The 17,793-nt window shown below is 42.5% G+C and overlaps 1 protein-coding gene across 6 annotated transcripts in view; it reads left to right on the top strand.

Moving 5' to 3' along the window:
- The first annotated feature begins 1,696 nt into the window (after positions 1–1,696).
- Positions 1,697–17,793, top strand: part of BAG6 (BAG cochaperone 6) — a 45,232-nt gene continuing 29,135 nt past the window's right edge. Inside the window, exons 1-9 of one of the 6 annotated variants that reach the window (XM_067463306.1) lie at positions 1,697–2,008; positions 8,497–8,605; positions 9,366–9,483; positions 10,378–10,601; positions 13,364–13,417; positions 15,387–15,461; positions 15,665–15,840; positions 16,668–16,797; positions 17,526–17,723. In XM_067463306.1, the coding sequence (XP_067319407.1) occupies positions 8,528–8,605; positions 9,366–9,483; positions 10,378–10,601; positions 13,364–13,417; positions 15,387–15,461; positions 15,665–15,840; positions 16,668–16,797; positions 17,526–17,723 (1,053 nt within the window). In that variant the 5' untranslated portion in view covers positions 1,697–2,008; positions 8,497–8,527. Of the gene's footprint in view, positions 2,009–2,195; positions 2,299–7,178; positions 7,243–8,496; positions 8,606–9,365; positions 9,484–10,377; positions 10,602–13,363; positions 13,418–15,386; positions 15,462–15,664; positions 15,841–16,667; positions 16,798–17,525; positions 17,724–17,793 lie in introns of those variants that run through there. The other 5 variants (XM_067463305.1, XM_067463308.1, XM_067463307.1 and 2 more) reach the window with 5 other exon arrangements.

Genomic DNA, 17,793 nt, shown 5'->3' on the forward strand with positions numbered 1-17,793 from the left:
CGCTGCCGCGGAGGAGTGGAAAACCCAGTCAAATTGACAATCAGCTGTTTCTCTGCAAGATAAAATACTTAAAACAAAACTAATTTTTCCCGGGTGAAGGAGCCCAAAACGAGAAAAGGGAGATGACAGTTAGTCTTAGAATTAGTTGTAGAAAATTATAAAATTGGAACGGCGGCGATCCGCCATCTTAGGTGTTTTCGTGGATAAGGGGGTCTGAAATGGCGGTTTCTGTATCCGCTGATTGGGCGAACACAGATCCGGGGTCCGGGAGGCGCCTCCCGCGGGCTCACGGCTCTCCGGAGCCCAAAAAAAAAGGTTTATTGCAATGTTATTTTGTTAGAGTCAAGAAAGGATACAAAAGTAGCATGCGGGAAGATAAAAAGTTGCAAGTTTCAAGTACTTTTATTAGGGGAATGTTACAAGGCAGGCAGAAGGGAAAGCGAGGAAAGGCTGAGTGCAGTCTTGTTATTGAACTGCCTGTTGGAGCACATTTCACCTGTTTCTTCCAATTGTGACAACCAGGAACTGCGGAACTCTCCGCTGAAGTGCAGACCAGTCAATGGCGGGTCCCCCCCGCCATCATCGCCACCCCCAATGGGTCTGCAAAACATTTATAGTAAATGGAATATACATTTTCATTGGTTCCCAAAGACAAATCATTTCATTGGTCTAAGCTAGCTATGCAGTTGTTCATTAGTTGTTTATGATTTTGATTGACATTATAGCACACGTGGGATCCTAACAATGGCACAACTATAACATAACTATGGTCCATTGTTCTCTGACCATAACTGTATCTTATCTGTTAGTCTGTTGCAAACATGGCTCCAGAGCGACTGGGAAACTTGGGGGTTCTATCTAGCAAACAGCTAGCTGGTTTTGTCCGGATATACTGTTATCCTTGAATAGTAACTTCTTCTTTGGAGCACTGATTTCTCAAACAATCAGCATTTTCTGTGAACAAAGGCCTACTGCAGAAATAGGCCAATATGGTCGTAAATCATGACATATGGGCATTGGGGAAATATCTGAAAATTCCCTTTTAAAAACCACGTCTCCTCCATTGTGATCGATCTTTATATGGTCCCTATATAGAGTTGTCCACCACAACCTCCCAGACAAGGGATACCTCCAGGCAGCAACAGCCAGGCTTTGCAGCTGCAAGGCTACCCCTAGGAGTTCTTTTATTACAAGGCATTTAGAGTTCTCTGGCAGAGAATGCTAATAAATATTTCATAAAAGTGCAAATCCCACTCAGTGTAGGTAGCATTCAAAGAAGTGTCGAAACTGCTATCTTTCTGCAGGCTGTACAATGGCTAGGAAGGAAAAACGGAAGCGGAAACGCTGTCTGCTTGAATGTGCGGGGAACCGAAACAAAGATGGCGGAAGCGACATGCCCTCAAGTGTCATGGCGGCTCAAGACTTCCTCGCCTTTCTGTTCGCCAGCTTGCGTGAGCGTTAATGACGTCACAAAGAGGGGGAAAAAGCCTAGCCTGCGACGAGTAAGCAGTGCGCATGCGTGGCTCTGCCAAACCCCCCTACCGGGGCTTGACTAATATCGAGTCCTTAAGACTTTATAATAGGATGCCGGCCATATTTTTAATATCGTCAAATGTCCACGATCTATATCACATCTCGAGGCGGGTACTGATATGATAGGGAAACAATCCCAGGCAGGCACTAACGTAGACAGCTATATGTAGGAAACGGGGGCTTGAGCAAGGGGCTGGCTGCGCATGCGCAGTGAGGGCGAGCCTGAGACGACGGCAACACTTCCAGGAGGAACTCGCTCCGAGGCGCGAGGGAGGCGGCCGTTTCGCCCCCTTGCGACGGCTTCGTAGCCTCCTAAGACTTCGGGGAGGAAAGGGCCGTCCCGCGAGAAAGAGAAAACGCCGGGGAAGTCGGCGGCGACGAAGGCATTCCCCTCCCCCCCTCGCTGGGTGGTTGCCGCTGAAGGGACCGGAAGCGCCGCCATTTTGGAGAGGTGCGAGTTCTTAGAGCTAGGAAGGTATAGACAACCATAGGATTCACTTCCGTTTTTTTGGATTTCCCGATCTTCCTGTTCTTTCTAACAGAAATAGAAGAAGCCCGCTTTGAAGATAGAAAGGGATTTGGCTGTAGAGTTTCCTCCTATTCATGGGTCTGTGGTTGAGGTTTTCCTAACTAGGTTCGTCTGTCCCAGGTGTGTTTGCCCATGCCTGGTCTGACCGGAAGTTCCTTCTTTTGGGAGCCCTAAGCAAGGCTTTTCAGCTGGAATTAGTTCCTCTTCGGCGGGAAGGGAACAGAGGAGGGGGACAGGTAGGAGAAGAACGAATGTTGGGAGGCAATGTATACAATAAACTAGCTTAGGCATTTGGTAAGGATAAACATTCGAAAAATTAATTGCATAAGGATTTGGGTAAACTGCAGCTCCCATCATAGAATCATAGAATGCCCAAATTTGAATACTTTGAATGAGATTGGAGGGATTGATTTTTTTCATTTGGGAGTTGTAGTTGCTGGGATTTACAGTTAACCTGCAATCAAAGAGCATTCTAAACTCCACCAATGATGGAACTGAACCAAACATGGCACGCAGAGCTCCCATGATCCACAGAAAGTACTGGAAGTGTTTGGTGGGCATTGACCTTGAGTTTTGGAGTTGTAGTTCACCTACATCTAAAGAGCACTGTATCCTGAAACAATTGATGGATCCAGACCAAACTTGGCACGAATACTCCATATGCCCAAATATGGGGTTTGAGGAAAATAGACCTTGACATTTGGGAGTTGTAGTTGCTGGGATTTATTGTTCACCTACAATCAAAGATCATTCTGAACCCCACCAACAATTGGGTCAAACTTCCCACACTGAACTCCCATGACCAACAGAAAATACTGTGTTTTCTGGTGGTCTTTTGCAATCCTTCTGACACCCTTTTGCATCCCCCCCCCACAAGGTCCCGACCCCCAGGTTGAGAAATGCTGCCTTAAGGCCATCCAATCCAACTCCCTTCACCAGGGCAGGAAAAGAATAACCAATGCCCTCCTGACAAACAGACATCCAGCCATAGATATAGATAGATATAATTCACACACACACACATCCATATGTATACTAGCCATCCCCTGCCACGCGTTACTGTGGCCCAATCATAGAATCAAAGAGTTGGAAGAGACCTCATGGGCCATCCAGTCCAACCCCCTGCCAAGAAGCAGGAAAATTGCATTCAAAGCACCCCTGACAGATGGCCATCCAGCCTCTATTTCAAAACTTCCAAAGGAGGAGCCTCCACCACACTCTGGGGGGGGGGGGGTAGGGAGTTCCATTGCTGAACGGCTCTCAAAGTCAGGAAGTTCTTCCTCATGTTCAGATGGAATCTCCTTTCTTGTAGTTTGAAGCCATTGTTTCGCGTCCTAGTCTCCAAGGAAGCAGAAAACAAGCTTGCTCCGTCCTCCCTGTGGCTTCCTCTCGCGTATTTATACATGGCTATCATATCTCCTCTCAGCCTTCTCTTCTTCAGTCTAAACATGCCCAGCTCCTTAAGCCGCTCCTCATGGGGCTTGTTCTCCAGACCCTTGATCATTTTAGTCGCCCTCCTCTGGACACATTTCAGCTTGTCAATATCTCTCTTGAATTGTGGTACCCAGAATTGGACACAATATTCCAGATGTGGTCTAACCAAAGCGGAATAGAGTGGTAGCATGACTTCCCTAGATCTAGACACTATGCTCCTATTGATGCAGGCCAAAATCCCATTGGCTTTTTTTGCCGCCACATCACATGAGTCAACAATGTGATATGGCGGCAAAAAAAGCCAATTGGATTTTTGCCTGCATCAATAGCATAGTGTCTAGATCTAGAGAAATCATGCTACCCATGCTCTATTCTGCTTTGGTTAGACCACACCTGGAATATTGTGTCCAATTCTGGGCACCACAATTCAAGAGAGATATTGACAAGCGGGAATGTGTCCAGGGGAGGGTGACTAAAATGAAGAACGAATGTTGGGAAGCAATGTATACAATAAACTAGTTTAGGCATTTGGTAAGGATAAACATTCGAAAAAGTAATTGCATAAGGATTTGGGTAAACTGCAGCTCCCATCATCCTCTGGCTCGTCTTGCTGGGATGAGATTAGGAGGTACTGTTTTTCCAGCTCACCTTAAAGGGGTTGTAGTAAAACCTTTTGCTAAAACATCCAGCACTGAACCCTACTCAATTAAATAATAAATGGCCAGTTTGAAATCTCCCCATCCTGGGCAAGGTTTTGGAGAGAGTGGTAGTCTCTCAGCTCCACAGTTTCTTAGAAGATACCAATTTTCTGGAACCCTTTCAGTCTGGATACAGAACTGAAACTGCATTGGTCAACTCAGCGGATGATCTACAAAGAGAGCTAGACAGAGGGAGTGTGTCCCTGTTGGTTCACATGGACCTCTCAGCAACGTTCAGTACCATTAACCGTGGTATCCTTTCAACTGAGATGGGGCTAGGGAGCACTATTTTACATTGGCTCCGTTCTTTCCTAGAGGACCGAATGCAGAAAGTGGTGCTGGGGGATACCTGTTCAACTCTGCGGCAGGCTAGACGGCTGGCCCCCTACCTGTCCAGGGACGACCTAGCTACGGTGATCCAGGCTATGGTCATCTCAAGACTGGACTACTGTAACGCCCTCGACATTGGCCTTCCTCTGTCGGTGATCCGGAAGCTCAAGTTGGTACAAAATGCAGCTGCTCGGCTTCTTGCGGGAATTCCGATGAGATGCCACATAACACCAATCTTACTACAGCTGCATTGGTTACCAATTGAGCACCAGATCACTTTCAAAGTGATGGTACTCACCTTTAAGGCCTTGCATGGTCTGGAGCTGATGTACCTGAGGGACCACCTCACCCCCTACCAACCCCAGAGATCCTTCCGTTCTGAGGACCAAGATCTATTGGAAATTCCCAGTGTCAAGACCTTGCGTCTAACAGCAACCAGACGCAGAGCCTTTACAGCAGTGGCACCATCACTCTGGAATACTCTGCCACCTGAAGCCTGTGCCTTGCGGGACTTCTCAGGTTTCCACAGGGCTTGTAAGACATACCTGTTTTGACAGGTCTTTGATTTTTGATATTGCTGTTTTTAAATTGTTTTTAAATTGTGTTAGATTTTAGCCGTTCTTGTAAGCCGCTCCGAGCCCCAGGGGAGTGGCGGCATATAAGTCCAAATAATAAATAAATAAATAAATAAATCTCCCTGGCTGGTGGCCTTTGGGGTCCCTCAGGGATCTATTCTGTCACCCATGGTGTTTAACATTTACATGAAACCGCTGAGAGAGGTTGTTCAGAGTTTGGTGCCATTTCTATGCAGATGACACCCAACTCTATTACTCCTTTCCACCCAAAGCTAAGGATGCTGTCCTGGTCCTAAACGGGTGCCTGTCATCTGTAATGGACTGGATGAGGGCTAACAAACTGAAACTAAATCCAGACAAGATAGGGGTACTCCTGGTCATTCATGGTATAGGGACTCACCTTGTGCTGGATGGGGTTACACTCTGCCTGAAGACACAGGCGGGCAGTTTGGGGGTGATTCTGGATTAATCGCTGATCCTGGAGGCTCAGGTGTTAGCAATGGCCATTCATCAGTGGGGGTGCTCTTCACATTATTATTATTATTATTATTATTATTATTATTATATTTATTTATATCCTGCTTTTTCTCTCCATACGGAGGCTTATGACTAAAAGCATTGCAATACAACTTAAAATATACAAATATGTATGTATTAATTATCATTTAAGGCATATTAAATTACAGCAGCTCCTGACGATATTAAAAAACCTTTCTAAGTCTGCCTGAATAAAAAGGTTTTAGCCTGTTGCCGGTGGTGGTGGCGGTGTGTCAAGTTTGATCCAGTTCCATCATTGATGGTATATACACTGCTCTGGATTTGGGAGCCATCTTGGAAATCACAGACATGCATACATATTTTCACTTTTGAGTGAAAGGTTGAGATAGAGATATAGATTAATAAATTGGTGTGGGGTGTGAAGGAGAAGGAAACAAAACACAGGGAAGGCTTGTTTCCACATCTGTAGATATTAGAGGGAGGAGCATCAGAATATGAAATTGAGCATAGTGGTAAGTGCTGGATATTAAAGGACAGGAAGCTGACAGCCTAGTGGACATATCACATGGGAGCAGAAATTTGTGAGCCTGGAAGCACTTCATGAGAGAGAAAAAACCTAAACCATGAAATTTCAGATCAGTCCCTGGGATCTGCCTATTGTCTTCTGTGTATATATATACACACTTATACTCACTCACACTCTAGTTTAGCATATGTATATCTAGCTTTGTTGGATTTGCATTTTCCTTTTGACTCTTGCAACAGGTCAAACGTTTGATATTTATGAATTGTCGCAGGGGTTATCTGTTTCTGTTGTTTGACGAGGAGGATAATTTTTACATTTGTTGTGTTCAGCCATTGTTTCGAGGACATAGACAGAATAACCTTTCTTTTTTGTTGTATGCTGTTTAAATTTGTGTAACTGTATTTGTTTTGTTAGTTATATCTTAATGACAGAAGAAAAACTTCATCTGAATCTAAATTGAGGAGAGAGATATGGACTGAATATCCCTTATCCAAAATGCTTGGGACCCAGACGTGTTCTGGCTTTCAGATTTTGGAATACCCATATTTGCATAAAATCTATATGTGAAATTCATCTGTTTCATATACATGTTATACACATATATTGACAGTAACTTTACATAATGTTTTAAATAATTTTGGTTATGAACCAAAGTTTATGTACACTGAACCACCACAAAAGAAAGATGTGTTATGTGTACAATTTCTGATTTTAGATTTCAGAAATTTAAAGGATGGCAACTTGTAGAAACCTAATAATAAATAATTTGGGGTAGTGAAAATATGTTGGCGAGGAAGGTCTCAGCCTCTTCTCCAGGAAACAGAAGTGCCCTATTTTGTTTTAAGCTGGGAGGCCATGCCTTTTATAAGGATGCCCAGTGAGCTTTATGGCTGAGCAGGGATTTAATGGCATACCGGTAATCTCTGTTAGAAGAGATAATAGGTAGCTGAGTTGTGTCCCAAGGTTTATAAATGGTTCGGGCAACCAAGGAAACAGAAGCTGGTAATAGAGTCTTAAGCGGTCTGTCGGAAATAGTTTGCCTCTGAAAATCCTAAATTAGCTGTGTCTTAGGCAGAGACAAGGCTTAACAACCCTGGCACTAGGCATGGTTACTCAGTAGTAAGTCTTCTGCTTTCTATTTGTTTTTTAGGGAATTCGTTATTTACATTCTATTTTTTCATTTTATTAAATGGGGGACTGAAGATTCCTGGTGGTAAAATGAGTATATTTTGCAGTCTTATTATTTAAAATGGAAAGATGAGCACTGTATGCTTTTTATGATAACTCATAAAGTGGCTCATTTTGGTTATTTCATATATTAATTAGTTGTAAAGTGATAGGACTGGAAAGGTTATTTCTTAAAAATGGGTGGTAGGTTTCTCAGAGTAGAATTGTGATTATCTCTCCCCCCCTTCTCTGGCCCAATTCTGTCTAGAACTGACACCAGGGAGTATGTTTATTATGCCATGGAAGGACGTTGTATTGGACTCAAGCATCTGCCAGGTCATCTGGAGTTAGTTAAAATTATCTCTAGGTAACAAAACCGATCCAGCATTACAGAGTTTGACTTATTCTTTCATTTAGAGCAGATGATTAGCATAGGACATTTGTAGGGTGGTGGGCTGGTTTATGTGGTAGACTTGCAAGGCTAATTGTGTTGTAACCCACCTCGAGCCACAGGGAGAGGTGGGTAAGAAATACAACAACAACAACAATAATAAGTTGTCAATAGCTTTTTCAATGATGTAAAGGGGGATTTCCAGTACAATTCTCAGGTTGGTAGAAGAAACAATGTACAATTAGCAGGTTATTCCTGGTGCCAGCAAATGCAGGCAAGAGAATTCTAGGGTCATTTTGATAAATACACATTTTAAAGGAAAACATTTGTTTTTTGGAGAGGGTTTAATATTTTTTGTAGAAAGAAAGGATAAAAAGCAGTCATTGCCAACAACCTAAAAAATCGTTATCTTTATATTAATAACTTCCCCTTGCAGCTTTTCCCATCGTTAACATTGGTGTGAACTAATCATACACACAGCTCATGAGAAAATAATTTTTCAAAGATTGGTCTGAAGAGATTGAATTGGCATGCAGCATTCAAAAGAATGATTCTTTTCTCCCTCTTGCCTTGAAATTGAATGATAACTGTATTTCCCATGTCATCTCTCCTAAGTATATTCCTTAAAATGCTCTTCGTTAACCTTTTAACCCCAGTTGTTCATCACATAGATATGTGTGCATAGAAATGCTTTACAGGCTTAGCAATGTCTTTTGATATGTTTGGGAATAGGAACTTTTCCTGATTTTTCACAGCTGTAAGTTTGCTGGGAATAATCTTACAAATTTAGCTTACCAGTTCACTCCTTTTCACAGAGGCATTGAAGGCAGGATTTGATCAGGCACCATGGCAGAGCCAGAGAACCTAGAAGTGATGGTGAAAACCTTGGACTCTCAGACAAGGACCTTCACAGTTGAAGAAGAGGTAAGACAGCTTCAGTTGAAATTGTAGTGACAGATGATAAAGGGCCCTTTCTGAATAAATGTAGTGAAAAACCAGAACAGAGAATGTTGTGACACCATAAGACTGAAATTTTTGTTTTTGTTTGAGAATCGCCTGAGTTGAGAAATAGTTGTAATAATGTTTGAATGAGAAGTAGATATGGAAAAGACAAAAAGTGCAAATGAATACATTGTCTAGAATCATTCAAGAAATAGTTCTTGGAAGTTAAGAGATGCCCTGGCATAGAAAAATAAATTAGTCACATGTTCTGATGGAAAGCCATTTTTGAGCCAAGCAATGTATGCTTTTTCTTGTGGCTTTATGGAATTGGCCTTCTGTCCCACTGCAAAGTAACGTGTAGACTTGATGTTCCACCTATAGCTTCTGCCTGTTTTTTGCCATCTTTGACTGATGAAAAAATCTAGGGAGTTTTAAAAGTTGAATGAAGACTGTTGTGCCTTGTAAGTTGGCTTAATAAAGGCTCTCCCACAGTAGGGATTTTGGATTATGTATTTTGGAGCATTCATGTGTCTAATTTTATGGGCCATACTGACTATTGGATTCTGGAAAGCATTGTACAAAAATGGCCTTTGTGCCTAGAAATGCTTGAAAATGGGATAGTCACTGATAATTTCTTAGACCAGTGAAACAGAGAGTCCCAAAAAGTGACAAACGAATTTGTGGGGATAGAAGAAGGAAGGGATTTCTGGCTGGACCTCTTAACTTTATTTCTGTTTTATAGATTACTGTGAAGGAATTCAAGGAACATATTGCGAGTTCAGTCAACATCCCTGCAGAGAAGCAGCGCCTCATCTACCAAGGAAGAGTCCTGCAAGATGATAAGAAATTGAAAGAATACAGTAAGTGGGATATCTGTGGGTTTGGATGAGGGAGATATTGTGAACTTGGGAAAGGATCTAAGGGATGCTGGTATGCTGAAGATGAAATTATAGATGTGAAGTACTCTGAAAAATGCCACATTCTTCTCTTGTCCTTGAGTTAAATAGTAGTGTTAAATACTAACAACCTCTGAGGGTGCCTGGCATAGATACAGGTGAAATGTTAGGAGAGAATGCTTCTAGATTGAACATAGCCAAATAGCCCAAAAAACCTACAACAACCTAGAGTTACATTGTTTCTAAATGAAAATTCAGTGCAGTCCAATAATTGGAGCCCCGTGTTTGTATGCTTGCATAGCTCTGTGTTACATTTGTGTGTGTCTCTTTCTGAGTGAGATACAACCCCCCCCCCTTCTCTGGCCCTTGTGTCCCATCCAAAACTTCCCACCTGCAAACCCTGCACTGCTGCTGTTTACCAGAAAAGGGGACAGCTGATTCAGAAATGGAAGGAATTACTAGTCAGTGCTTTAGGAGGAAGGAAAATGGGGACATATTCAAATCAAGTATTATTCCCCTCTTCCTTGCACCCCATATCTGAGTTCTCTGATTAGTTTTCAGAATCTAAACCAAATGGCTACTGACTATCCTAGCTGGAGGAAGGGTCTGATTTTCAAACATTTATCCCAAAAAGTAACTTCTTATTCCCATGGAAATGAATATAACATTGCAGCCATGGACTCACAGGCTTGGATTTTACAGAGAGCTAGGCTGAAAATATCTACTTTGGCACAAAGCTTGCTGATTGATTTTGAATTCATTTTTTCTTGAGCAACCTCTTTTTTGTAGTATGTTGTGAGAGTGAAATTGTTTTGATGAAAAAACCTTCACACACAAATGTTCTGTTTCTGTGGGCAGATGTCGGAGGCAAAGTCATCCACTTGGTGGAACGCGCACCTCCCCAGACACAGTCACCTTCCTCAGGGGGTCCATCTGGAGCTGGCTCGTCTTCCGTCCCTCACAATGGTGCCGGCCCCCGGGGGACAGGCCCCACTGTCCACGACCGCAATGCCAACAGCTACGTCATGGTGGGAACCTTCAACTTACCAGTAAGCATTATGGATCCTCAGCCACCCACACAAGTGAGTTTTAGCCAGAAGGGTGCTGCACTGCACGGGAAGAGGGAGTTGTGTGTCTCCCCAGAATTGTTTTTAGAGACAGCCCCCATAGAAAAGGGAGAAGTTTCCTGTTTTCTTGCTCTGTAGACTTGGGCCGCATCTTCACTGACCATTTAATGCAGTTCAAAGCTTCTGTCAGACTGAGGCAGCCAGACCACAAACATCCATAAAAATGTGTGAAAATTCTTAATTCACATCATTGTTCTGTGGTTTGTGTAATTGTCATCCAGGCTTCAAACTGGTTCCAGAATTTCCTGTGTAAGTTAACATCACTGGCCACATAATCAACTCACATATCTTAGTGAATCTTCGTTAGTTTCTGTAAATTAATGTGGATGTTTTATATTTAGGTTTTATGTTAGGTATAATTTTTGATAGGTTACATTTTATTTAATTTATAGATGTCATTGTTTATTTTGGGTTATTATGTTTGCATTTCTTGATGTACTGAGGCATTGAATGTTTGCCTTTTTTGTTTGTTGGGATCTGCCCTGAGTCCCCTTGGGAGATAGGGTGGAATATAAATAACGTTGTTTATTGTTGTTGTTGTTATTACTATTATTATTATTATTATTATTATTATTATTTTGCTGACCCAAAAGGACAGTATGTCACAGCAAACGAGATCTATATGCTGGATTTCGTATCACAAAATAACAAGTCAAACACTTCCCAAGCGTCTAGGACATTGATGTATTTTCGATTGATCCAAGTCAGGCGGCCTTTTGCAGTTGACAGATCATGATTTTTGTTGATGTTTATTGTTTCCAAATGCTGGCTGAGATCTTTTGGCATGACACCCAGTGTGCCAATGACCACTGGGACCACCTGTACTGGTTTATGCCAGAGCCTTTGCAGTTCGATTTTGAGGTCTTGATAGTGGCTGAGTTTTTCCTGTTGTTTTTCCTCAATGCAACTGTCACCTGGTATGGCGACATCAATAATCCAGACTTTTTTCTTTTCCATAACCGTGATGTCTGGCATATTGTGTTCTAAAACTTTGTCAGTATGGATTTGAAAGTCCCACAGTATTTTTGCATGTTCATTTTCCACGACCTTTGTGGGTTTATGATCCCACCAATTCTTTACTGCTGGCAGGTGGTACTTGTGACATAAGTTCCAGTGAATCATTTGGACCGTAGAGTTGTGCCTCTATTTGTAGTCTGTCTGTGTGATTTTCTTGCAGCAACTGAGGATATAGTCCATGGTTTCATCAGCTTCCTTGCACAGTCTGCATTTTGGGTCATCATCAGATTTTTCGATCCTGGCCTTAATTGCATTGCTTCTCATGGCTTGTTCCTGGGCTGCAAGAAATAATAATAATAATAATAATAATAATAATAATAATAATAATAATCTGCCGAGAAAAACCACTTTCTTCAGTACCATTTTGAAACTGCATTAAATGGTTAGGAAGGTGTGTACTTAGAGGGGCATGTGAAACAGAGCATGGAAATGTTACTGTTTTAGTTACTGGCTGAAGAATTCTTGGCATTGTGGTCCAAAGCAATAGCATTTCCAGCCTCCTGTGTTGGGGGTGGGGGACAGTCTGTGGGCCCTTGTGATGACACAAGGAGGTTTCATAGTGCCCTTCTCTTCTGCATCTATTTAGAGCAAATCCTACACACCTTTGATAACATGGGCACTTCTAACCCCATCTAAAACTCCGGCTTTCTAAAATATTGATGTAGCCGTAATGAAGGCACCTGAGACATTCTTGCCTACCCTCTTCTGCTGTATTAGATAGGCTTTCATGAAACTGATGGCAGTCTCCTCAAATGTGTGTTCTATGTTCACAGTCCTGTTCAGGATCACTCAGAAGAAAAGCTTATTGAGTTCAGTTGTGCCCAGTTGAAGACACCTATCAATTGGAGATTGTGGCCTCAGTATTGAGACCTAATTCTCAAAATCTGCTTTTAAAATTATTTCTTTTGGACATTAAAAAAAATTAAAACTAGAGAGACTCGGGAATTGTGTCTGAAAAAGGGCAATGGGGTCAAATTAAAAACTCTCTGTAATCCAAAATCTGGATAAGAATAGTGGAGCTTATATATGCCAAGGACAGTGAAGGGCAGGATGTGATCTTAGCCCACATTTCACTGAATCCCAGGTTCTCTTTATTATTTGTTTTTGGTTTTTTTAAAAAAAAAATCCTGGTTTTTTGCCTTATATTGTATTTTATTTGCACCAAAATCTGTGCACACAATGCCTACTGAACTCTCAGCAACCCTAGGGTTAACTGAATGAGATTGGCAATGTTTGTGTGGGGTTATATAGCCCAAATTTCTCATTGCCATTCAGTAACTAGCAAGGTCAAACAATTACTGCAATACACATTTGCATCATTTATATGACTCCACTGGTTCCAACTATTTTATTCAGAATTTGGATCATCTGGACAGTACATTTTTCTCTTTTTTATGGATACTTAAGATATATAGTGAAAATAATATTAAAAAGAGTACCTTGACTAAGTGAGAATTATACATATAAGCCTAGATGTTGGTTTCGTTTACTCCTAATATTTATTAAGTGTTATGTAATGATAGAATAGCTAAGAGACAGTTGAATTCCTGACTGTTTGATCTCCTGGGTTACTTTGCCTTTCTTTCTGCTCCATTTTGGTTCCCCCCTTTTTTTCTTTCATCTCCCACTTCCCAAATTCTTTATTTCTTTTTAACTTTTTCCCACCATCTCTTCCTTTTCTCATCCCCTGCTTTCCAAAGAGCGATGGATCGTCTGTGGATGTTCATATAAATATGGACCAGGCTCCCATACAGGTACAAGAGGGGTAGAAAGACTGGAAATGATTGGGTTAAAGAGGGAAGATGATATGTGTGTTTGTGGAAATAGCATGTGTTAACTATATTGAAAAAAAATGTGAGGGGCTATATATCTTGGTAAAGCTTTGATTTTCCCCCTTTGAATAAGTGGAAGTTAAATGCATGAAAGAACTGCTGGACAGCTCTTGAAAAATTGCTTTTTTGGACAAATACACTGCAGAGTCCCTGCTGCTATTATCCTCAGCCATTCTTGTTGGACAGTTCTGGAAGCTGTTCTCCAATATTTTCACAAGCAATAAATCTTCCCCACAGCGGGTTAAACTGCTGAGCTGCTGAACGTGCTGATCAAAAGATTGACGGTTCAAATCCGGGAGCAAGGTGAACTCCCATATTTAGCTCTAGCTCCTGCCAACCTAGCAGTTCTAAAACATGCAAATGTGAGTAGATCAATCTGGCAGGAAGGTAACAATGCTCTATGCAGTCATGCCAGCTACATGACGTTGGAGGTGTCTATGGACAACACTGGCCTTTCAGCGTAGAAATGGAGATGAACACCACCGCCCAGAGTTGGACATGACTAGACTTAATGTCAGGGGAAACCTTTACCTTTGAAATCTCTCCCCCCCCTCCCCCCGACTTACTTTTCTCAGGAAGATGGCAACACTCGGTAGGTGCAAAAGCACTTTGGCTTTAGTATGTGCAGCAGTCCTTTTAAAAATTGTTTTACTGACTTACATATAGAACTTAATACTATACAGTTTATAGCATTTTAAGACTATTCTAAGGTAAACATGCACAAAAATCTATATAAAGTGCAACTGAGAATGCTGCATGACGGTTCTGTATGAAACGCTGGTGTTAATGCAGGAAACAAAACTAAGAAGGGTCATGGAATGCCTCCTTGTGGGAAACAATATTTGCAACTCCGGGAGTTAGTTGCTTAAAAGGAAAGGGCCTGTTAGTATATTTTGGGCTGGAGTTTTGCTGGTTCCCTCTAGAGCAGGACTTCTTCAACTTTTCCTGCCCTTTTCTCCTCAGACAATTTTATGTCACCCTGGGTATATCAGTATATAAAATAGGTATAAAATCAAACGTTTCCTGATAACATATCAGCATTTGCAACGCTGGCTCAGCATGCTGATTTTCTTTTCTGTGAAGTACAGCTGAAGCATCTTCTGCAGAGTCCTCTGTAAACATTGCACATTGTTGTCAACAGACTTTATTAATTGGGTGGTGTTCAGAAACCATTTATTGTTGCTGAATTTTTTGTGACCTCAGCATTGAGCTAGGGGGACCTCATATAGGGTCAGCACTCACAGTTTAAGAAGTAGACCCCCTGCTCCCAGAGCTCCAAGGATATAGGAGTATATGGTGGAAGGCATCTTTTTCTAGAAAGGAGCTCTCTGTGTGCCTGCAGAAAGAATTAATGCAACATAGGCTTTGGGGGTGTATGATTCTGTCAAATTACTGATAGCTCACATCCTGTTTTCTTTTTTTAATATATATTTTTATTTAGGGTAAGAAAAAAAAGAGGGGGAAGAGAATATTTTGTTTGTACATGTAAAGTGGTGGAACAATATTGTGAAGAAAAAGTGGGAAAAAGAGGGAAAGAGAAAAAAAACCCCAAAAGAATAAAACAAAACTAAAAACTAAAAAAAAAGGAAAAAGCTGGTGACTTCCATTTAATCCTTCGTGGTCTTATACACATTCGTCCCATATAAGATGTATATTATCAATGAAAAGCAAGAGTTTTCTTACGTTTAGTCCTGTAATGAAAGTAGAGCCTTGAAGGGTAAAGTTGCAGTTTGATCCTCAAGGAGGTCTTGGAGGTTGGTGATGGGAAGTGGGCTTTGGAGAGTCTTGCTGTTGCCTTTGATGATGCTGTGGGTCTGGAGGGATTCTGATTCTGGCTAGGAAAATAGTGCCCTTGGTTTGATCTGCAATATCTCCTCTTCTGCTGTTGTAGAGCGAGCCCCGCATCCGTCTTGTGATGGCCCAGCATATGTTAAGGGACGTCCAGGGCATCCTCAACCGACTGGAGGTGAGTGTAACACTGATCTCATGTTGTTGGGCATAGTTGTAAAATAGAGCTTGAAAAACTCAGTTTTAAGTCACATCTCTGGAACTCCCCTCCATGGCCAGAGTTTCTGTGCTACATCTGAATGTGGTAACTTTTCCAACTCTGGAGGATGCAAGTGGATCAGAAATATTCTGTGAAAGTTTGGTGTCTCTCTTCTTCTTCAGGGTCGCACCAATGGCCAGGCCCCCTCAGGATCTGAAGAGATGCCGTCTGCTAGCCCCACTGAACAGGAGCCAATGGAAGGGGCTGAATCCGAGCCTTCCAGTGAGCCCACGGCAGCAGAGGAAACACCTCCATCTGGAACTGAGCCGCCCCCTGCGCCTGATGCTGCTACACCTAAGTAAGGAGAGGGTACTTTTACTAGGGAAAGAGACTCGAGTTGAAAGTGATTTCCTTGGTGGCTGTTGTCTTCCTTGTTCAAGGTGACAATAGCTCTTTGTGGACAAGCCATGTAGTGCTGGGATCACAGAAGGGCAATTGCGAAATAGGTGCTAGTTGAGACAAATACTCCAGTCTGCATAGCCGGTGGCTCAGATGGACACATAAGCTCAGACTTATCCATGTTTCATGTGATGCTTGTATTTTCAAGCTCAGACATAAACCAATTCCCAGTAATGCTTGATTTTATTTGGGGAAGTTTTCATGAAGGGGATGGTAGGTGACATGGGATTTTGGCCTGCATAAATAGGAGTCTAGTTCCTAAAATGATCAAGGGTCTGGTGAACAAGCCCTATGAGAAGCAGCTTAAAGAGAAGACTGAGAGGAAACATCATGAGGACCATGTATAAATATGTGAGGGGAAGTCATAGGGAGGAGGGAGCAAGCTTGATTTTCTGCTGCCCTGGAGACTAGGACTCGGAGCAATGGCTTCAAACTACAGGAAAGGAGATTCCACCTGAACACTTCCTAACTGTGAGAGCTGTTCAGCAGTGGAAGTCTCTGTAGTGGAGGTTCCTTCTGCGGAGACTTTTAAACAGAGGCTGGATGGCCATCTCTTGGGGGTGCTTTGGATTTGGGGTGCTGAGAATTTCATTCAAAAGCAGTGTTTCCATGTCTTTAACAGAAAGTGGAGAGGTAGTAGTAAATGTACTTCCTGTCCTGGGCACTGGGATGAAAAGGAGGGCTAAATGTCACCTCTTCATCTTTCTCTCTTGTCTTCTCCTATAGCCATCCTTCACCAAGTGAGTATGTGGAAGTACTGGGAGAGCTCCGAGGGGTTGAGAACCGGCTCCAGCCCTTCCTGCAGAGATATGAAGAGATCCTGGGGACTGCAGGCTCGGCCGACTATAACAACAATGTAAGGGGATGTGGCATTAGATTGTGCTTGCTGATGGAAAAATGTCTAGGGTTTCCCACTTTTGGGTCTAGTCTGGCATTCCCTTCCCCAACGATTACAGTGATCAAGCCATTTTGTTTTTTACCCATGAGTGTGTTTGCAAAGAAGTTGAGGAATCTGCCTGCTTTGATGGACCATGCTGTGAGAGAATCCAATCCCAGGCTTGTTAGAAATCATAAATAAACAAATAAATAACCAAATAAATAATATTGGCTCTCCAGGTGTTTGGGACTGGTAGATCCCATCAGCTCCAGCCAGCTGTAAAAGTTAGAGTGATAATTGAATCCTGTCTAAGGAGATGTAGGGCTCTTCCAGACAGGCCCTATATCCCAGGAGCTGATCCCAGGTTTTCTGTTTATCCCAGATTATCTGGCAGGTGGTCTCATCTAATCCGACTTAAAGCAGAAAACCTAGGATCAGATCCTGGGATATAGGGCCTGTCTGGAAGGGCCCGTAGATGCGCATCCCGGTGTAGCTGTTGGGTTGGAATTAATTGATGGGTTGTTAATAACCAGGTTATCATCATCTGCCTAAAACTTTTAAACTTCCTCATTTTAGCACCATCGGCTGTGAGATTCATTCCAGAATGAGTTGAATGATTGGGTTTGGTGGGGTTGAAGTCATTTTGGTAGGTAATACCCATCTGTGTCAATTTATTCCATTTCTCGTCCTGCCTTCCCTTCTTCCAGACTGAAGGCCGTGAAGAAGACCAGCGAATTATCAACCTGGTGGGGGAGTCACTGCGCTTGCTGGGTAATACCTTTGTGACGCTCTCTGACCTGCGCTGCAACCTCTCCTGCAATGCCCCCCGCCACCTCCATGTGGTACGGCCCATGTCCCATTACACAGCCCCTATGGTGCTCCAGCAGGCTGCCATCCCTATCCAGGTACGTGGCATGGGGCAAGTGGTTTTTACACCCCCTTAAGCAGAAACCAGGTTCAGGCACTGGTTGCAAG

Source organism: Anolis sagrei, chromosome 2, assembly GCF_037176765.1.
Source record: "Anolis sagrei isolate rAnoSag1 chromosome 2, rAnoSag1.mat, whole genome shotgun sequence".
In the NCBI taxonomy this organism is placed as follows: domain Eukaryota; kingdom Metazoa; phylum Chordata; class Lepidosauria; order Squamata; family Dactyloidae; genus Anolis; species Anolis sagrei.